The sequence below is a fragment of the Somniosus microcephalus genome, chromosome 34 (assembly GCF_052327205.1).
Source record: "Somniosus microcephalus isolate GS21.2 chromosome 34, FLI_Smic_1.0, whole genome shotgun sequence".
Taxonomy (NCBI): domain Eukaryota; kingdom Metazoa; phylum Chordata; class Chondrichthyes; order Squaliformes; family Somniosidae; genus Somniosus; species Somniosus microcephalus.
In genome coordinates, this window is record NC_141020.1 from 3,723,805 (window position 1) to 3,745,552 (window position 21,748).

Consider the following 21,748-nt stretch of genomic DNA (forward strand, 5'->3'; position numbering starts at 1 on the left):
GTTTATTCCTGAAACTTATCGAAAGCGGGATAGGGGGAAAAACATATGATGTAATTAAATCAATGTATACAAACAACAAATGTGCAGTTAAAATTGGAGACAAACAAACAAAATACTTCCCACAGGGGCGGGGGGTGACGCAGGGCTCGCCAATCTCACCGACACTCTTTAATATTTACATAAATGAATTGGCAAAACTACTTGAACAATCTACAGCACCCGGCCTCACCCTATATGAATCCAAGGTTAAATTCCTCCTCTATGCAGATGACCTGGTTCTGCTGTCACCAACTAAGGAGGGTCTACAGCAGAACCTGGATCTGCTGGAGTCGTACTGCCAGACTTGGGCCCTGACAATAAATCCCAGAAAACCAAAGTCCTTGTGTTCCAGCAAAGATCCAGACATCAGGGACCCAAAACAAATTTCACACTAGGAACAACCAAAATTGAACAAACCACTAACTACACATACTTGGGCTTAAAAATCAGTTCTATGGGAAATTTCCATCTGGCTGTGAATGAACTGAAAGAGAAAGCAAGAAGGGCTTTCTATGCCATTTAAAAAATCAATCCAAATAGAAATCCCAATTAGCATTTGGCTCAAAATTTTCAAATCAGTAACTGAACCAATTGCACTCTATGGCAGTGAGGTGTGGGGACCGCTAACACAACAAGAATTTGCAAAATGGGACAAACACCCAATTGAGATCCTACATGCAGAATTCTGTAAAAGTATCCTCCGGACTCAAAGGAAAACCGTAAACAATGCATGCAGGGCAGAACTAGGCCAATATCCATTAATAATCACTATCCAAAAAAGAGCCACCAAATTTTGGAAACACCTAGAAATGAGCAACCCCCAATGCTATCATTATGAAGCCCTGAAATGCCAAGAGAGGACCATAAAGAAGAATACCCTCAGTCAACTAGTCCTGGGACTCAGTGAAGTAACTACTAACAATAACCAGCCCCAGGACAGTGACAGCGTAACACAAAGAATTCGACCCAACACAATCGTCGCTAAGCAAAAGGAAAAATATGTCATATTGGGCAGAAACAACAAAAACCCAAAGCAAACTCAATTGCTACTTGGCCCTAAACAGACAATACAACATGGCTGATTACCTGACCATGGTAAAGGATAGCAAACTGAGAAAAACCTTGACAATGTACAGACTTAGTGAACATAGCCTGGCGATCGAAATAGGTAGACACAGGCAGACCCGGCTACCAAGAGAGGACAGGATATGCTCTCACTGCAGTCAGGGAGTGGTGGAGACAGAGATGCACTTCCTCACAGCTTGTAGAAAATATCAGGGCATAAGGGAGAATTTCTACCCAAAATTCACAAAAATATGCCCGGAATTCAGAAATTTGAATGACGACCAAAAACTCCCATACCTACTAGGGGAAGAGAGAAATTGTGCAACACTAGCGGCACACTATGTTACAGCTTGCCATAAACAGAGGGACAACCACTAAATATAAGAAAAGAGTATATATAAAATATATATGAATGTATATTTATACACTCAGGGATATATCTGTTTATACACTATGGATAGATCTGTATTTTTATGTACAAACATGAATGTTTTTCGATGCTTTGGCAACATAAGATGTAACTTGTCATGCCAATAAAGCGATTTGAATTGAATTGAGAGAGAGACTGGGGGGGAGAGAGAGAGAGAGACTGGGGGAGAGAGAGAGACTGGGGGAGAGAGAGAGACTGGGGGGATGGAGAGAGAGAGACTGGGGGGATGGAGAGAGAGAGACTGGGGGGAGAGAGAGAGAGACTGGGGTACCATACTGGTGGGTACAGGTCTGTCACTAACACTGGGGTACAGTACTGGTGGGTACAGGTCTGTCACTGTATAACACTGGGGTACAGTACTGGTGGGTACAGGTCTGTCACTGTATAACACTGGGGTACAGTACTGGTGGGTGCAGGTCTGTCACTGTAACACTGGGGTACAGTACTGGTGGGTACAGGTCTGTCACTGTATAACACGGGTACAGTACTGGTGGGTACAGGTCTGTCACTATAACACTGGGGTACAGTACTGGTGGGTGCAGGTCTGTCACTGTAACACTGGGGTACAGTACTGGTGGGTACAGGTCTGTCACTGTATAACACGGGTACAGTACTGGTGGCTCCAGCCAATTCTAAATATACGTGTGTGTGTGTGTGCTCGGAGAGCCACTGTGGTGGCTGGAACGAGCAGGAGTTGACTGTGTGGGGATTTGCGCAGACACCGAGTCCATTGTTGGGATTGTGGCCCTCAAGAAACGGTTAGTAACAATGCAGGGGTATAACTCAATGGAGAATGCTTGGGCTCCAGTGTGTTAAATTGTTCTGTGCCTGCCTGGACGTGAAGTGTCTCACAAATCTGTTCTTATTTTCAGTGGTCTTGTGTCTGAAAAGCCGGATGACAGCCTGTACTTTGTTGACACAGGAGACGACAAGAAAGGTGAGAAGCGTCTTCTGCCAGAAGGAAGCGCCCCAGATATCCTGAGGGTCTGTCACAGCTGGGTTTTCACAACCTTGTTACCATGGGTTCAGCCATGGCTTGGTGGGTAGCACTCTCGCCTCCTGGGCAATCTTCCCCCATATTATTATTATTTGTGTGTGTGTGGTGTCCCTTTAAAGGGCTGCGCGGCCCATCCAAAGTTTCGCGCATGGGCAAAATTTCCCATCGGAAAAGCCGGTCCCGAGCTACATTGGACCAGCAGGTGGCTGCGCATCTTAGCGGGAAGGTTGCTCCTGAGTCAGAAGGTTATGGGTTCAACTCCAGAGACTTGAGCACAAAATCCAGGCTGACACCACCAGTGCAGTGCTGAGCGAGTGCTGCACTGTCGGAGGTGAAGTGGGGAAAGAGTTAAAATAACATCGCTGGCAGCTCACAGAATGGTGTAAGGGAGACGGTTGCTAACATGAAAGACCACATCCATAAGGTGTGGTCAAGATAACCGACCTTTGAGACTAAAAACAACTCGGTTGAGACATGATGTCTAGCAGATCAGCTGCCCTTAGGGTTTTGTTCTCTGGGTCACAATACTTCCAAGTTATCTTTTAATCAGCGTTCAGCAGTTTGGGTGAATGATTGAGGAGGCAGCTTACACATGTTTACCTTAGGACATGTAACCCAATCCGTGAAGGTGCATGCGGGCCAAGATCCAATCAGGTTGCGGGAATGAATTGTGCATGAGGCTGCCGTGCTTATTTGAATGTATAAAAATGTAGTGTTTGCTGTAACAATTTGGAGAAGTCTGGCTAAAGACAGAGCTGACTGTCTCCCCACCGGTGTAATAAAGACAACTTGACTATCGATCTGAAAACCTTGTGTCGAGTGTTGGTTTAAAATACTCCACATCAGAGGTGCTGTCTTTTGGATGAGAAATTAAACCGAGGCCCCGTCTGCTATCTCAGATGGACGTGAAAGAGCCCATGGCACTATTGGTAGAAGAGCAGGGGCGCTTTCCCCGGTGTCCTGGGCCCAATATTTATCCCTCAACCAACATCACTAAAACAGATTATCTGGTCGTTATCACATTGCTGTTTGTGGGATCTTGCTGTGTGCAAATTGTCTGCCGCGTTTCCTACATTACAACAGTGACTACACTTCAAAAGTTGGCCGTGAAGCGCTTTGCGACGCCCTGAGGTTGTGAAAGGCGCTGTAGCAATGCAAGTCTTTGGGGTGGGACTTGAACCCACAACCTTCTGGCTGAGAAGTGCGGGTGCTACCCACTGAACCATGGGCTCCTGGACAAACCTGGGACTCCGTTTATGAATGAGAGTTGCGGCAAGGTACAGCCAATTCCAAAAATGTTTTTCCATCAACGGTGAGAGGTGCATCGTGGAAAAGCAATCCGGCACGGCGGTGTAATGGTTCTGTTACTGGACTAGTAATCTGGAGACCGTGAGTTCAAATCCCACCACGGCAGGTTGAGAGTTTGAATTCGGTTTAAAGCTCCTGGAAATAAAAAGCTGGTACAGGTAGACTATCCTTTATCCGAAAACCTCGGGACCAGCCGTGTTTCGGTTTTCGGAAAATTTCGGATTTCGGAAGGTGGGTCGGCGGGGGGGTCGGGGGTCCGCGGGGGGGTCTGCAGTCGTGGCTTGTCCATCGCTGCTAGCCTGGAATGCAATGAAGTTCTGCATTTCCACCAACAGGTCGTCGTGCTCGGTCGGAACAGGGGCCGGCACCGCCGCGGGCTCAGAGCTCTCGTTGCTTTCGAGCCTTTGGAAGAGAGTCAGGTGGTTCCGCGGGGGGGTCGGCGGGGGGCCGTGCGCACGACTTACGCTGACCCTCGGGTCGGCGGGGGGGGTGGTCCGCGGGGGGTCATGCGCATGACTTACGCTGACCCTCTGCTCAGCGTAAGTCGTGCGCCACTCTGGTCATGTCATGCGCATGACTTACGCTGACCGAAAAAACCTTCGGTTTTTAGAGGGTTTCGGTTTTCGGAAGTTCGGATAAAGGGTAGTCTACCTGTATCAGCAAAAGTGACCATGAAACTGTCGGATTGTTGTAAACACCTAAAAGGAATCCCTGACCCACTCTGGCTGATTTGTGACTCTGGTCCCTCTGAAGTAGCCAAGCAAACCACTCTTGTACGAAACCCGCACCACCTTGTCCGGGCATCTAGGGCTGGGCAATGAACTTGCTTCTTCATCCCGATACCATGAAATACATCTGAGAGGGGAGAGGGAGTTGGGTCCCCGCACCAGATTCTTTGTGCATGCAGATAAATATTTAATTTCTTCTGTAGATCTGCTTCATAATAAAGGGAAACTGAAGCCTCTGTGGATCGACCTCATTCTCCAGTCAGACTCCAAGGTAGCAGCTCCCAAAGAGTGAGTGTCTGACGTCTTCCTGTGTTCCATTTCATTTTGTGAATGACTGTATAATCTTTTATAGATGCAGAAATGATAGAGAACATTTACATGGCTGAAGGTTTTTCACTGTGTATAACACTGGGGTACAGGTCTGTCACTATAACACTGGGGTACAGTACTGGTGGGTACATGTCTGTCACTATAACACTGGGGTACAGTATTGGTGGGTACAGGTCTGTCACTAACACTGGGGTACAGTACTGGTGGGTACAGGTCTGTCACTGTATAACACTGGGATACAGTACTGGTGGGTACAGGTCTGTCACTGTATAACACTGGGGTACAGTACTGGTGGGTACAGGTCTGTCACTATAACACTGGGGTACAGTACTGGTGGGTACAGGTCTGTCACTGTATAGCACTGGGGTACAGTGCTGGTGGGTACAGGTCTGTCACTGTATAACATGGGTACAGTACTGGTGGGTACAGGTCTGTCTGTATAACACTGGGGTACAGTACTGGTGGGTACAAGTCTGTCGCTGTATAACACTGGGGTACAGTACTGGTGGGTACAGGTCTGTCAATATAACACTGGGTTACAGTACTGGTGGGTACAGGTCTTGTCACTATAACACTGGGGTACAGTACTGGTGGGAACAGGTCTGTCACTGTATAACACTGGGGTACAGGACTGGTGGGTACAGGTCTGTCGCTGTATAACACTGGGGTACAGTACTGGTGGGCACAGGTCTGTCACTGTATAACACTGGGGTACAGTACTGGTGGGTACAGGTCTGTCGCTGTATAACACTGGGGTACAGTACTGGTGGGTACAGGTCTGTCACTAACACTGGGGTACAGTACTGGTGGGTACAGGTCTGTCACTGTATAACACTGGGGTACAGTACTGGTGGGCACAAGTCTGTCGCTGTATAACACTGGGGTACAGTACTGGTGGGTACAGGTCTGTCGCTGTATAACACTGGGGTACAGTACTGGTGGGTACAGGTCTGTCGCTGTAACACTGGGGTACAGTACTGGTGGGTACAGGTCTGTCGCTGTATAACACTGGTGGGTACAGGTCTGTCACTGTATAACACTGGTGGGTACAGTACTGGTGGGTACAGGTCTGTCACCGTATAACACTGGTGGGTACAGTACTGGTGGGTGCAGGTCTGTCGCTGTATAACACGGGTACAGTACTGGTGGGTACAGGTCTGTCACTGTATAACACTGGGGTACAGTACTGGTGGGTACAGGTCTGTCGCTGTATAACACGGGTACAGTACTGGTGGGTACAGGTCTGTCGCTGTATAACTGGGGTACAGTACTGGTGGGTACAGGTCTGTCGCTGTATAACACTGGGTACAGTACTGGTGGGTACAGGTCTGTCACTAACACTGGGGTACAGTACTGGTGGGTACAGGTCTGTCACTATAACACTGGTGGGTACAGTACTGGTGGGTACAGGTCTGTCACTGTATAACACTGGTGGGTACAGTACTGGTGGGTACAGGTCTGTCACTATAACACTGGTGGGTACAGTACTGGTGGGTACAGGTCTGTCACTGTATAACACTGGTGGGTACAGTACTGGTGGGTACAGGTCTGTCGCTGTATAACACGGTTACAGTACTGGTGGGTACAGGTCTGTCACTGTATAACACGGATACAGTACTGGTGGGTACAGGTCTGTCACTGTATAACACTGGTGGGTACAGTACTGGTGGGTACAGGTCTGTCGCTGTATAACACGGATACAGTACTGGTGGGTACAGGTCTGTCACTGTATAACACGGATACAGTACTGGTGGGTACAGGTCTGTCACTGTATAACACTGGTGGGTACAGTACTGGTGGGTACAGGTCTGTCACTGTATAACACTGGTGGGTACAGTACTGGTGGGTACAGGTCTGTCACTGTATAACACTGGTGGGTACAGTACTGGTGATTGTACCAGGAGAGTTGAAAAAAGTTTAGAAACAGGAAAAAGTAAATGATCCAACAAACGTTCCTGTTTATCTCAAAACCTACCACCAGGGCTTCAACACTTTTGTTATTAGGCCTTCGATGAATAGAATAAGCAGCTCGGGAGTGACGTGAAGGTGATCTGTGTGGATTATTTTTTCTAACCCTGTGGGTGTGCCTTGTACATTCAAATTGAACTGTTGGACCAGTGGACCGTTTCCTGTCCCGAGGATTTATCCGGGATTGGGAGATGCCGCTAATTGGTTTTCGGCCTTTCACCTCTGACCCCTCGATTTCAGGAGGCTAGGTTAAGAGTCTCTGCCGACTCGTTACTTTTACAAGGAACGAGAATCTTATTTTGTAAACTGATATTTTGTCATAATCTCCTGCCTAGATTTCTTTTAAAAGTGAGTAATATATATTTTTTTAAACTCGGATCTCTCCAGTATTTTAGCGCACCAAATTCCCCACAGCCGGAAGCTGAGAAGGAAAGCGGAACGAGAGAAGCGTTTCGGGATTATCTCCCGGAAGCAGCGCCTGCTGTACGCCAGGCTCCAGAAACCCGCGGTGAAAATCAGAGCCACGCCCAACAACAACCCCGCCAGGGGCTTCTACGACCTGTGGTCAGCTGCAAGTAAGAGAAGAGCCCGCTGTCTTCATACCGCGCGCCTGTACTGTGCTTCACCCTGGACCGCCTGCCTTGCCGTTTCCCTCCCCATCACCGGGAGCCGCTGACTCGCGCTGGGATTCGGTTCATCCCGCACAGGCTGCTCTTGACACTTTCTCCAAATGGCCGCTCTTCACGGGCGAGCTGGTCAGCGAGTGGTTTACAAGTATTCCACCAGATCCTGTCCTCGCCTGCCGCCCCAACACGTGCCCACTTCCCTGGCCTGCGTCGGTAGAATGAGATTGAAAAATGCTGGAAAGCGCAGCAGGTCAGGCAGCATCTGCAGAGAGCGAAACCGTTTCGGGTGGTTGAACTTTCATCAGAACTGAAAAGAATTGTCCTGCAACGTTCTCTCTCTTTCGCCACAGACGCCGCCCAATCTTGCTGAGTGTTTCCAGCATTTTTCTGTTTTTATTTCGGGTTTTCAGCCTGCTTTGTTGTTGGTAGAACGAGATTGGGAATGGATTTCTTTTCTCGCCACCCGGCCCAGAGACCGCCGGGGTCGGACGCAGCGCGCTCTGTTGCTCCTCTGGCTGCTAAGGAATCAGAGCGGACCGCTTCAGGGCCTGTGTGGCTCGCATCCATACTGGTCATTGCCCTCGCTCACTGACCAGTGGAGTACCGAGCACTGTTCCCTTTAGTTTTTTTTTGGGTGTGTGGCCCCTTCAGAATACCGTGAGCCAGCTGCGTGGGAGCTGCAGAGCGCTGCACAGCTTAAAGAGAACATTGATACCAAGTGAGGGATGTAGAGTGGGAGCTGCAATGTCATCGGGCTGTTTAAAGTTTCACTCTGTTAATTTACATTTGCTACTCATTCTCTGCCCACCTCCCAAACCCGCCACCTCTGCCACCTAGAAGGACAAGGCCAGCAGGCGCATGGGAACGCCACCACCTCCGAGTCACACACCATCCTGACTTGGAAGTATATCGGCTGATTCTTCATCGTTGCTGGTTCAAAATCCTGGAACTCCCTCCCTAACAGCACTGTGGGAGTACCTTCAGCACACGGACTGCAGTGGTTCAAGAAGGCGGCTCACCACCACCACCACCTCGAGGGCAATTAGGGATGGGCAATAAATGCTGGCCTTGCCAGCAACGCCCACATCCCCGGAACGAATATTTAAAAAAAAATCCATGTTTGTCTTTTTTTTTGCTGCTCCTGCTGGTGCTGATCATCTGTTTTCATTGTTTCTGTTTGAAGATCCCCTGGACAAAGAGCTAGAAGGCAAAGACACGTGGTTCCTGGAACAGACCAAGAAGAAAAGGCTAAAGGTTGGTGCCTGAGAATGACCAAACTGCTGTAATTGAGTGAGGTTTTTCTGCAGTGACGGAGTGAGGTATTCCAGCAGAGATGGGAGTAAGTTACCACAGCAATACGTCCCTTCCTCTGCCACTGCAGGAGTGAGGCACTATGTTAACAGGAGTAGGCCATGCAGCCCCTTGAACCTGCTCCTCCATTCGATCACGGCTTTTCTGTCCCTCGGCTCCATTGACCTGCCTTTGATGATGTTGTCTGTGTAACAGAATAGTCCGTCCACACTTGTATTCCTGCACACACGCCACTGCACAGAGCGGCACTTCTGTCCCGGACAGTTTTCCGCAGGGCTGCAATCGTGGAACCATCTGAGAAGCTCTTGTGTCCAGGAGGTTCCTGGGGTCGCAGTGGCAGCCCCTGTGTGTCTGAGAAAAGAGAGACAGGAACATGTAGCTCTGTTTGGAGCCATGGTACGGTATCCCCGGGGCTTCGGGGGGCCGAGAGAGAAAATAAATCAATAAAAAGCCGCCCTCCCTTTCGAAGACTATCTCCCAGCACCTTCTGTGGCGGCCGTGCCTTCAGCTGCCTGGGCCCTAAGCTCTGGAATTCCCTCCCTAAACCTCTCTGCCTCTCCTCCTTTAAGATGCTCCTTAAAACCGACCTCTTTGACCAAGTCTGCCCTAATATCTCCTTGTATGGCTTGGTGTCAAATGATGTCTGATCCCGCTTGTTAAAGGTGCTACAGGAAACTTTTTTTTATCCGGCACCGACGGGACCGAAGTGGTGCCGGTTCATCAAAAATTCCGGATAACCGAAAGCTATAGTAAAAGATAAGGAGAGCTGAGAGCTCCGTATAAAGCAACAAACCCTGTTGCTTAGCAACAGGTTCAGAACAATGGACACAAGTTCCAAGCGTCTCTGTAGCTCAGCAATAGCTGCAGCCACACCCTTGCACAGCAACAGATCGAGGAAGGCAAGTACAATATGAAGTAAAACTTAGCTGAACCTGCTCCTGAATTTTGCCGGTTAACTGAGATTTCCGGTTATTTAGGTGCCGGTAAATCGAAAGTTTCCTGTATATAAATGCAAGTTGTTAATTAGACACTGTAAACTAAGAGTATTGCACAGGAAGTGTGTGAGGACAACCGTTAAGAGTGCACTGGCTTGCTGCAGTTTTAGTTTCCATATTAAATAAGCTGGCTCCTACACAGTGAGCAAGGGGGAGATTTCTTCAGTTTTAGGAAAATATGAAACATGTTTACAATTTGGGTTCTGTAGCTTTAATAAGCTCTTATAATAATGTGTCGGTGACTACACAAACCAGTCCGGGTCCAGGTATATTGTGTATCAGCAAAACAGGTTTATTAAGGATTAAACATCCAGTACAAAGAAGTAATACTGAACAAGGAGATAGTCACAGTCTGTTCGCTCAAACCCCGACGTTCCTTCCGAGTGACCGTGGCGCAAGTCTCCTGATGTATGTTGCTGTGTTCCGTTGACCGATGCTCACTTTCTTGGGATCTTGCTGTGTTCCATTGACCGATGCTCGCTTCCTTAGGATCTTGCTGTGGTCCATTGACCGATGCTCGCTTCCTTGGGATCTTGCTGTGTTCCATTGACCGATGCTCACTTCCTTGGGATCTTGCTGTGGTCCATTGACCGATGCTCGCTTCCTTGGGATCTTGCTGTGTTCCATTGACCGATGCTCGCTTCCTTGGGATCTTGCTGTGGTCCATTGACCGATGCTCGCTTCCTTGGGATCTTGCTGTGTTCCGTTGACTGATGCTCGCTTTCTTGGGATCTTGCTGTGTTCCATTGACCGATGCTCGCTTCCTTGGGATCTTGCTGTGGTCCATTGACCGATGCTCGCTTCCTTGGGATCTTGCTGTGTTTTGTTGACCGATGCTCCTATCAATCTCGGGTTACACGGTGCACGCGCTTTCGATGTTCAAAACCTGTACCTTTATACCCTTTTTCCTCTCGTTTTGCCTACGTGGCAGTAATTAACCCTCTGACCCCTGGTAAAAAGTCTTCCTTGCCTCGTCAGCCATCTTATGACCTTGTTGATCCTTTTGACTTTTTCTCTATGCACAACAAAGTACCCTTATCTCAGATCTTCACTTTTCACAGAACACTCTCTAGAATGTTGACAGAACAGTCGGTCCATCCTATAGCTATACCAATGAAGGTTGTCTCCCACTCTTATCTCTTTCTCTAGTTTTTATCTCTTTGAGCCTAATATTGCTGAATTCCTCGTCTCCATAAACTTAGCACAACATTCCGTTACTTCAGTAAGAGAACCAGAGGTTTTTAGTCAGGTTGGCATAATCCCATCCTGCTTTGCCCTGAGCCATTTGCCATTTTATACAGGCTTTTAACATACAATTTCACATATTATAGTTATATAAAAATGGTTATAGAATCTTAATAATGTTTACTAAATCCTGCAGGTACACCCTAGCCTACAGTACGAGTACCAGGCAGAGGAAACCGATTTTTTTCTTTTATATGAAGGGAGCTATTATCTTCAAACTGTGTTCTTTATTTTAAACAGCGGCCACACAAGCTGAACCAGAAACCTTCGCAGGTGTCGGCGATAGAAGTGATCGCGCCGGGCGGCTCGTACAATCCCACCTTCGAGTCTCACCAGGTACCCCGTTCAGTTTCCCCCTTTCTTGCAAGCGCAGCTTCTCAGCTGGAGGCGGGAATTAACAGCAGCACAAAGCAAGACATGGAAAAGGCAGGCCGCTGGAAGTGCGACAGCCCAGGAGGAGGCCATTCGGCCCTTCGTGCCTGTGCCAGCTCTTTGAAACAAACTTTGTCAGACTCTTGTGTTTCTACTTCATTTACCTCCGAATGAGAAGAGGTTCCTCGGCCAGTTTAAGGTCTGAGGAGTTTTTATCAAAAGTACAGACGAGGCTTTTATTATGAAAGGATCCTCCAGATAAATGCTTACTGCTTTAACATTTCACACAAATATAATTTTATCAGAGGTAAATGCATTTGCATAATTTTCACTATTGTGCTACTAATCACAAAAAGGTACAGCAAGTAATTAGGAAGGCAAATGGAGTGTTGGCCTTTAATGCAAAGGGAATGGCGTATAAAAGTAGGGAAGTCCTGCTACAACTGTACAGGGTGTTGGTGAGAGCACTCCTGGAGTACTGCGTACAGTTTTGGTCTCCTTATTTAAGGAAAGGATATACTTGCATTGGAGGCAGTTCAGAGAAGGTTCACGAGGTTGATTCCGGAGATGAAAGGGTTGTCTTATTAAGAAAGGTTGAGCAGGTTGGGCCTATACTCATTGGAGTTTAGAAGAATGAGAGGGGATCTTATTGAAACATATAAGATTCTGAGGAGGCTCGACAGGGTAGATGCAGAGAAAATGTTTCCCCTCGTGGGGGAATCTAGAACTAGGGGGCATAGTTTCAGAATAAGGGGGCACCCATTTAAATCGGAAATGAGGAGGAATTTCTTCTCTCAGAGGGTCGTGAATCTTTGGAATTCTCTTCCCCAGAGAGCTGTGGAGGCGGAGTCAGTGAATATATTTAAGGTGGAGATAGACAGATGTTTGAATGATAAGGGAGTCGAGGGTTATGGGGAGCGGGCAGGGAAGTGGAGTTGAGGCCAAGATCAGATCAGCCATGATCTTATTGAATGGTGGAGCAGGCTCGAGGGGCCGAATGGCGGAGCAGGCTCGAGGGGCCGAATGGCGGAGCAGGCTCGAGAGGCCGAATGGCGGAGCAGGCTCGAGGGGCCGAATGGCGGAGCAGGCTCGAGGGGCTGAATGGCGGAGCAGGCTCGAGGGGCCGGGTGGCGGAGCAGGCTCGAGGGGCCGAATGGCGGAGCAGGCTCGAGGGGCCGAATGGCGGAGCAGGCTCGAGGGGCCGAATGGCGGAGCAGGCTCGAGGGGCCGGGTGGCGGAGCAGGCTCGAGGGGCCGAATGGCGGAGCAGGCTCGAGGGGCCGAATGGCAGAGCAGGCTCGAGGGGCCGAATGGCGGAGCAGGTTCGAGGGGCCGAATGGCGGAGCAGGCTCGAGGGGCCGAATGGCGGAGCAGGTTTGAGGGGCCGAATGGCCGACACCTGCTCCGACGCCTTGTGCTCTTATGTTCTGTTCAACGTTCCCGCTAAGCCGCGCAGTAACCTGAAAGGTCCCGCCCGGGCCGCTCACCGGCTTTTCCATTGTAAATATCGCACGTGCGCCGAAATGTAAAGGGGCCGCGCAGAACAAATCGCAGCTTAAGGGGAACATTGCCAATATTTGTGTTACAGTAGATAGCAGTGATTTGTTGTTCAGTTATTGTCGCACTTAATATATTTTTTAAATACTTGTCTCCGCAGGCTCTGCTACTCGCAGCTCACGAAGTGGAAGTGAAGAGGCGGAGAGCCGAGGAGAAGATTTATCGCCAGGTGGCCTTTCCCTCTGCAGGTGAACTCCCAACAAAGGTAGGAGTGAGCGTTGTTTTTTCTTTGACCTTTTCTGCCCCCCCGCACCCCCCCCCCCCTCCTTTTCATAGAAACATAGAAGATAGGAGCAGGAGTAGGCCATTCGGCCCCTCGAGCCTGTTCTGCCATTCAATGAGATCATGGCTGATCATCCAAACTCAGTACCCTGTCCCTGCCTTCTCCCCATATCCCTTGATCCCTTTAGCCTTAAGAAATATATCTAACTCCTTCTTGAATATATTTAATGAATTGGCCTCTACTGCCTTCTGTGGTAGAGAATTCCACAGGTTCACCACTCTCTGGGTGAAGAAATTCCTCCTCATCTCAGTCCTAAATGGTTTACCCCTTATAGACTGTGACCCCTGGTTCTGGACTCCCCAACCATCGGGAACATCCTTCCTGCGTTTAGTCTGTCTAGTCCTGTTAGAATTTTATAAGTTTCAATGAGATCCCCTCTCATTCTTCTAAACTCCAGCGAGTACAAGCCCAATCGACCCAATCTCTCCTCATACGTCATTCCTGCCATCCCAGGTATCAGCCTGGTGAATCTTCGCTGCACTCCCTCCATGGCAAGAACATCCTTCCTCAGATAAGGTGACCAAAAGTGCACACAATACTCAAGGTGTGGTCTCACCAAGGCCCTGTACAACTGGGACATTTCCACAGGCGTTTGAAAAATTAGTTCAGCTGGGTGCCGATGTTTGTTTTATTTCTTTCCTCCCTCCCCCCCCCCCCCCCACCGAAATCTGGCGTGGTTGCGGCTGGTTGGCGCTGGCTGGGTTACCGGTGCAGGAATCCGGCCCCCGACTCTGACCGGCTCTTCCCCCCTGTGTGCTTGCAGGAGACGGTGTTCCAGGAGCTGTGCCAGGGCCTGTTGGAGGATTCGGACGGTGAAGAGCACGAGGGCCGTACGGAACCCGACGGCGGCGAAGAGGCTGACGACGGACCGGCGTGGAATGCCGCTTCTTGCGCGCGGAAAACCGAAAAGGATCGGAAGAAAGAAAAGAGAATCAAAAAGCAGGTGGGTGTGGAACAGAGGAAGAGGAGGAGACCGTTCAGCCCCTCGAGCCTGTTCCGCTGTTCAGTTAGATCATGGCTGATCTGTATCTTTGCCCCCACCTTGATTCCGTAACCTCACCTTGATTCCGTAACCTAACACAAATCCATCAATCTCAGTTTTGAAATTTTCAATTGACCTCCAGCCTCAACAGCTTTTCTGGGGGAGAGTGTTCCAGATTTCCACTAACCCTTTGTGCTTCCTGACATCACCCCTGAACGGCCTGGCTCGAATTTTAAGGTGATGCCCCCTGGTTCTGGACTCTGGCAGATGCTGCCAGCTGGATGCTGATAGCAGGATAGGGTGCCATTGTTACATCTCCAGCTTTTTCCAGTTCTGACGAAGGGTCCCAGACCTGAAACGTTGACTCGGATTCTCTCTCCACGGATGCTGCCTGGCCTGCTGAGTGTATCCAGCGTTTTCTGTTGTTGTTACAGTGCCATTACCTCTGTCCCAACAATGTTGATATAGGGGTAGTGTTCCAACCTCTTCCTCCCCCCCCTTCCCCCTCTCCCCACCATCCCCCCCTGCAAAAGTTAATACTCCTCGATTGATTATATATAATTGTGATTTTACATAAATTGACAGTTTCTAAAAGTGACGGGTACAGACTGCAAACGAAGGTCTTGTGCTCAGTGAAGATCTGAAAGTGTTCTTTTAAAAACATAGAAAAATAGGAGCAGGAGTCGGCCATTCGGCCCTTCGAGCCTGCTCCGCCATTCAATATGATCATGGCTGATCCTCTATCTCAATACCATATTCCCGCTCTCTCCCCATAACCCTTGATGCCTTTTGTGTCTGGAAATCTATCTATCTCCTTCTTAAATATATTCAGTGACTTGGCCTCCACAGCCTTCTGTGGTAGAGAATTCCACAGGTTCCCCACCCTCTGAGTGAAGAAATTTCTCCTCATCTCAGTCCTAAATGTCCTACCCCGTATCCTGAGACTGTGACCCCTCGTTCTAGACCCCCCAGCCAGGGGAAACATCCTCCCTGCATCCAGTCTGTCCAGCCCTGTCAGAATTTTATACCTTTCAATGAGATACTTCTATTTGGTTCCCGAAATGTAAAATGTTCTGTTTCCCGGCACTAACCGCGATGAGCACAAAATTCACCTCCCCCCCCCCCCCCCCCAAAAAACAAATCGGAATTATTTCCCTGCCTGATGATGAGAGACATCCTTGCGCGCAAAGAATTCCTGTGGGTCTCCTGTCTGGGAATGTGAGGATAATACAGGGATTCCTAGGCAATGCCAAGTGGGCAGGCGTGGGAACTGAAGGCAGAGGAAATCATTCCGATTTGGTTTAATGTCATTGAAGAGCACCGGGCGGCACTTCAGAGTGTCTGATCTTGTTTCCTTTTGCTCGATCCTAACGACTTCCCTGCGCAGCGTGTTTGTAAGAGGAGCGGAAGTGGGCGATTGTCACCATTCACACACACACACACACACACACACACACACACACACACACACAGACACACAGACACACACACAGACACACACACAGACACACACACACACACACCACACACACACACACAGACACACACACACACCACACAGACACACACACACACACACACACACACACACACTCTCTCGGGTAGAGGCTGTAATCCAACCAGTAACCGGTTTGGGTTTCACACAGGCGCTGGGACACAGTGGAAGTGAAAGGTTTCTCGGGTTATCGGCCTGGACGCCAGCGGTTTGGGCAGAATATCATCTGATCCTTGAACATTGCAAAGCTGAAGCTGGACCCTGATGTTTCTCATCAGCCGTTCCCCCTCCCCTCCCTTTAGTCTGTGCTGGTGTGAAAACTCAGGCACTTCTGCCTGTGCGTTTCATGCTATCCCATTGCCGATGTGCTGTAAGGTACCCGGAGATTTGCTGCATTGTCCAGGGGGAACGCGCAAGGGGAGACGGGCGAGAACGGATATTGTGCCGTCAGTGAAAGACCGTCGCACACTTTGGCTAGCCTTAGAGGTGCTGCTTGTAACTCCTTTCAAAGTTATATTGCAAGCGTTGCGTCCCCGCCCAAGTCCTGCGAGACTGGCTCTCCCAATGTGCTTTCCGCACCTACAGGAGCACCGGCTAAAGGAGCAAAAGGAGGCTCGGCAGAAACAGCAGGAACTGTTCCGGCTTCGATCCATCAAGGGTGAAGTGAAGGAGCTGGTGCTTAAGCAGGCGGAGAGGAAAGCCAAGCGCGTGGCGAAGCGGAAAGCCGAGGCCAACAAGCCTCGGCGGCTGGGCCGGTTAAAGTAAGTGTTCTTATTTCCTCTCAAAACGTTGGTTGGGGGGTGGAGAGGAGTCTGGCTATTACTGCACAGGGTGCGTGTGTGGACTGAGCAGAGCCAACAGCTACTGTGGTTTTCAACCCGTTCCGCAGCGCACTCGCGCTGACCACCCCCTCCAGGCTCCGCACCCGCTGGCTGCTAATTCACTTTGAAAGCTGGACCCGAATCTTTGGACAGCTATTTGGAAAAACCGTGATCAATGCCTGTGTTGCACTGGCGCAGAGTGGTTTGCCCTGTGCCAGCGGGGAGGGGTGGTGTGGCCCTGTGCCGGCGGGGAGTGGTGGTGTGGTCCTGTGCCGGCGGGAAGTGGTGGTGTGGTCCTGTGCCGGCGGGGAGGGGTGGTGTGGTCCTGTGCCGGCGGGAAGGGGTGGTGTGGTCCTGTGCCGGCGGGGAGTGGTGGTGTGATCCTGTGCCGGCGGGGAGGGGTAGTGTGGTCCTGTGCCGGCGGGGAGGGGTGGTGTGGTCCTGTGCCGGCGGGGAGGGGTGGTGTGGTCCTGTGCCGGCGGGGAGTGGTGGTGTGGTCCTGTGCCGGCGGGAAGGGGTGGTGTGGTCCTGTGCTGGCGGGGAGTGGTGGTGTGGCCCTGTGCCGGCGGGGAGTGGTGGTGTGGTCCTGTGCCGGCGGGAAGGGGTGGTGTGGTCCTGTGCCGGCGGGGAGGGGTGGTGTGGTCCTGTGCCGGCGGGGAGTGGTGGTGTGGTCCTGTGCCGGCGGGAAGGGGTGGTGTGGTCCTGTGCCGGCGGGGAGTGGTGGTGTGGTCCTGTGCCGGCGGGAAGGGGTGGTGTGGTCCTGTGCCGGCGGGGAGGGGTGGTGTGGTCCTGTGCCGGCGGGGAGGGGTAGTGTGGTCCTGTGCTGGCGGGGAGGGGTGGTTTGCCCTGTGCCAGCGGGGAGGGGTGGTGTGGTCCTGTGCCGGCGGGGAGGGGTGGTGTGGTCCTGTGCCGGCGGGGAGGGGTGGTGTGGTCCTGTGCCGGCGGGGTGGTGTGGTCCTGTGCCAGCAGGGAGGGGTGGTTTGCCCTGTGCTGCTGGGTCGCACAGCCGAGAACTAGAAACTAATCGAGGCAGTAGATGTCATGCAATAAACGGAACTATTGTTTGGGTGGAGAGAGTAATGCAGATTTAGAGAGAACGAGGGAGATTTGACTTTGTACCCACTTCTGGCTCCTGTCGGATTTATTACAGCGGGAGGTGGCAGCTCCTCAGCGGGTGTCAGTGAGGCTCGGCTCAGCGCGGCACAGCGGCACCCCAGCTGATTCAGGGGAAGGGGCGACTGGGTACAGGGCTCGCTTCCGTAGTATTAAGCCGAGAGTTTTATTTCAAGATAAATCTGGCTGCGGGTTTGTACTAAAAGCTGTGATATCGGGTGAAGTGGTCATTTTTTGATGTCGGTTCCCCGAGACCCTTCTCTGTGTGTTGTCGGTGAGTAATGTGCTGACTGGGCATGTTTGTTTCCCTCGTTAGATACGAAGATCCTGACCTCGAAATTAAGCTCAGTGACGAGCTCGCTGGTTCACTCCGGGCTCTGAAGGTTGGTATTACTACGACCGGAAGTTGGTGATTGGCACAGTTACAAATTTCCTCCCTCCCTCCCTCCCTGCTCTCCTCCCTCCCTCTGCGCTCCCCGCTCACTTCCCTCCCCGCTCTCCTCCCTCCCCACTCTCCTCCCTCCCTCCCTCCCCGTTCTCCCTCCCTCCCCGTTCTCCTCCCTCCCTACAGGGGGGCTACAGGGTGCTGGGACGTGAGAAATTACAGAACTGGAAGAGTCCCAAAGTGTAAAGACTCCTCCACATTGCTCTATCTCTCTTGTACCTCTCGGTTCTTTCCTGTGCCGAGTATCTTTCCATTTCCCTCTTGAATCTGCCTCCTCCTGAAATCTGCCCTGACACGTGTTTCGAGATACGGAGTAGCCTTGCCCAATGATGAGAGCCATCCTTGCGCACAAAGTATTCCCGTCAGTGGACGGGAATGTGAAGACAGCTCAGGGTTTCCCAGGCGCTGCCGAGTGGGCTTTGCACTGGGAGCTGAGGGCAGAGGTGACTACCCGTAACCCTCGCTGACAACCATTCTCCACCTTCTGATCTGCACGAATCTAAAGAACATTGGCCCAGGCTTTTAAGCTGGGTTCAGCATAGTCATTGCATTTCTGTCCATCTGAATCCAGGTATATCACACGCTGTGATCACAGTAGCTCAAATTCTCTACTTGTTGTCTTACTAGCCCATTAATCCTGCTGCTGCCATTAATAAATGATAATAGTTTCCCTTTGGGTAGCTGACACTGTCTTTTGGAAGTTAGGACAGGGGATCCCTGGGAGTGTGTCGGTGTGTTTGTGGGGGGTGGGGGGGGGAGGTCCCTGGGAGAGTGTTGGTGTTTGAAGGGGAGGGTGGTGGGAGGCCTTCATATGCGTGTCCGTATTTGAGTGTGTTCCCAGGATTTTGTCAGTGTTTGCAGGGGTCCTGGGAGTGTGATGGCATTTTGGGAGGGGGTGGGGGGTTGTTGCTGGGAGCGTGATGGTATTTGGTGGGTGCTGCTGAGATTGTGCTGAAATTTGGGAATGCTGCTGGGAGTGTGATGGTATTTGTGGGGGTGCTGCTGGGATTGTGATGGTATTTGGGGGTGCTGCTGGGATTGTGATGGTTTTTGGGGGGGGGGAGGGTGCTGGGATTGTGATTTTTTTTGGGGGGGGTGCTGCTGGGAGTGATGGTATTTGGGGGTGCTGCTGGAAGTGTGATGGTATTTGGGGGTGCTGCTGGGATTGTGATGGTATTTGGGGGTGCTGCTGGAAGTGTGATGGTATTTGGGGGTGCTGCTGGTATTTGGGGGTGCTGCTGGGATTGTGATGTTTTTTGGGGGGTGCTGCTGGGATTGTGATGGTTTTTTGGGGGGGTGCTGCTGGGAGTGTGATGGTATTTGGGGGGGGTGCTGCTGGGAGTGTGATGGTATTTGGGGGGGTGCTGCTGGGAGTGTGATGGTATGCCCAGGGGGACTCCCCAGAGGTTGTCAGTATTTGCTGGGGTCCCAGGAGCATCAGCAAGGGGTACCACACAAAGCAGAGCTTGAAAGCCGAGGGACGAGACGATCTAGCTAGACCAGCAGCCGGGCTTTTCCACATACGTCACTTGGACCAGTTGCTGGTGAGCGATCTCCTTGGGGGCTTGTTTTTTGGAACCCCCCCCCCCCCTCTCTCACTGCCACCCTCCCCCAAAGTGGCATGGCAAGGATCTGACCTGGGCAAGGTGCCACCGTGCCAGTCACACCAAAACACTGTTCTACCTAAAATGGCTGTAATTTTGGATTGCGTTTAATGAGTTATATCTGCTAAAAGCCGTCGGGTTAATGATATCTTGCGTTGAAAGTGCCGGCGGTGCCCCTGTTGCCCGTTGTTCTGACATAATATTTGTTCTCTTTTTGCCCAGCCTGAGGGCAGTATCCTCGCTGACCGGTTTAAGAGCTTACAGAAGAGAAATCTGATCGAACCCAGGCTGAGAGCTAAGTAAGTGGATGTGTGGCTTGTGTAGAATTGTCGGCCTTAAAAAAAAAAATTTTTTTAAAATGCTGTATGAACGTGCGCGGGGCCCAGCGTGTTGTTAAGCGGGGCAGAACCGCCCAGCCCTGGTCCACGCTTGTCCTCGGTTAACACATCTCAGGTGGAGCAGCGACGGTGCTTTTATAGTTAGACTCAGTGCCTCCAGGAGGGGCGGCAGAGTAAAATAAAGAAGGGCTCACACCCCCGCCCCCCCCCCCCCCCCCGGCTCCTGATTGTTATGCAGGGATTCCTCGCTATCCAGTGCCCATCGCTATTGGGGCAAAGACTGAATCAATCCTGGCGGTGATGCCCTCCACTGTTAAATAGCTCGCTAAAGCTCATCGCCTGGACTCTGGTATGAGGAAAGACTTGCATTTCTACAACCTCGGGACGTCCCAAAGCGGTTCACAACCAATGAAGCACTTTTTGAAGTGTAGTCACTGTTGTAATGTAGGAAACGCAGCAGCCAATTGCGCACAGCAAGATCCCACAAACAGCAATGAAATAAATGACCAGATAAGCTACTTTAGTGATGTTGATTGAGGGATAAATATTGGCCAAGACACCGGGGAGAACTCCCGCCCCCCCCCCCCCCCCCGCTCTTCTTTGACTGGTGGCCGTGGGATCTTTTACGTCCACCTGAGAGAGGGAGCAGACGGGGCCTCGGCTTAACGTCTCATCCGAAAAATCCAATTTTATGTTGATGGAAAATCAGTATTTTTACGAGTTTATTTTTTTAGTAAATGGTCTTGGCAACGGGCTCAAGTTTATTGTTTTCCTTTCTTAGGTTCAAGAGGAAGCACAAGCTGAAATACGTTGAGAAGCGAGCGTTCAGAGAGATTACGTAAGTTTGTGGGTTCCACACTGTCCGAGGCCAGCTTCCCAGCTGAGCGCGTTATTCATTAACTGCCCCCCACCCCCCGCCCCCCGCGCGGAGGTGAACAGGTTGAGGCAGCCGTGGCATTTCTGTATCCCCAAGGTGTGTGAGGTTTGATGCAATTCCACGGCCTGAGAGTTTGGAGCGGGCCAGCGATGAATTTTGCAACTAAACTTGCTGTGAGGACGGCGCAATATCAGTTTAAGCTGATTGATTGTTGCAAAAAGGCCAGTGTAATGAACTACTTTTAAAGCACGATCCTTCGCGCCTGGGCTGAGGCGCCGAGTGCGCCGTTAACTCACACGTGGATCAGACATTCAGGCCGGTGTTGCAGACCCTCTGGTTTGTTAATCTCACCGTTTTATCCATGCTTTTTGCTTTGCTTTTATTAGATTGTAACTCCTGCTCTGGCCTCTAGTTTCTGTACTGGCAGCAGGAGGCAGTGAGCTGCTTTCGTTCCCTCTCTCTCTCTCTCTCCTCTCTCCTTCTCTCTTTCTCTCTCCTTCCTCTCTTCCTCTCCTTCCTCTCTTTCCCTCTTCCCCCCTCCCTCTTCTCCCCCTCCCTCTTCTCCCCCTCCCTCATCCTCTCCTCCCTCTCCCCCCCTCCCTCTTCCCCCCCTCCTCTTCCCACCCCCCCTCTTCCCCCCTCCCTCTTCCCCCCCTCCCTCTTCTCCCCCCTCCTCTTCTCCCCCTCCCTCTTCTCCCCCTCCCTCTTCACCCCCTCCCTCTTCCCCCCCTCCTCTTCCCCCCCCTCCCTCTTCCCCCCCTCCCTCTTCCCCCCCTCCCTCTTCCCCCCCTCCCTCTTCCCCCCTCCCTCTTCCCCCCCT

General features: G+C 51.0%; 1 protein-coding gene across 1 annotated transcript in view; it reads left to right on the forward strand.

Moving 5' to 3' along the window:
* Positions 1-21,748, forward strand: part of nop53 (NOP53 ribosome biogenesis factor) — a 36,983-nt gene that overhangs the window by 13,983 nt on the left and 1,252 nt on the right. Inside the window, exons 2-12 of the mRNA XM_085973206.1 lie at positions 2,407-2,471; positions 4,771-4,855; positions 7,253-7,440; positions 8,675-8,745; positions 11,283-11,378; positions 13,071-13,175; positions 14,017-14,196; positions 16,316-16,491; positions 17,981-18,047; positions 19,936-20,012; positions 20,833-20,889. Of these exons, the coding sequence (XP_085829332.1) occupies positions 2,407-2,471; positions 4,771-4,855; positions 7,253-7,440; positions 8,675-8,745; positions 11,283-11,378; positions 13,071-13,175; positions 14,017-14,196; positions 16,316-16,491; positions 17,981-18,047; positions 19,936-20,012; positions 20,833-20,889 (1,167 nt within the window). The remainder of the gene's footprint in view (positions 1-2,406; positions 2,472-4,770; positions 4,856-7,252; positions 7,441-8,674; positions 8,746-11,282; positions 11,379-13,070; positions 13,176-14,016; positions 14,197-16,315; positions 16,492-17,980; positions 18,048-19,935; positions 20,013-20,832; positions 20,890-21,748) is intronic.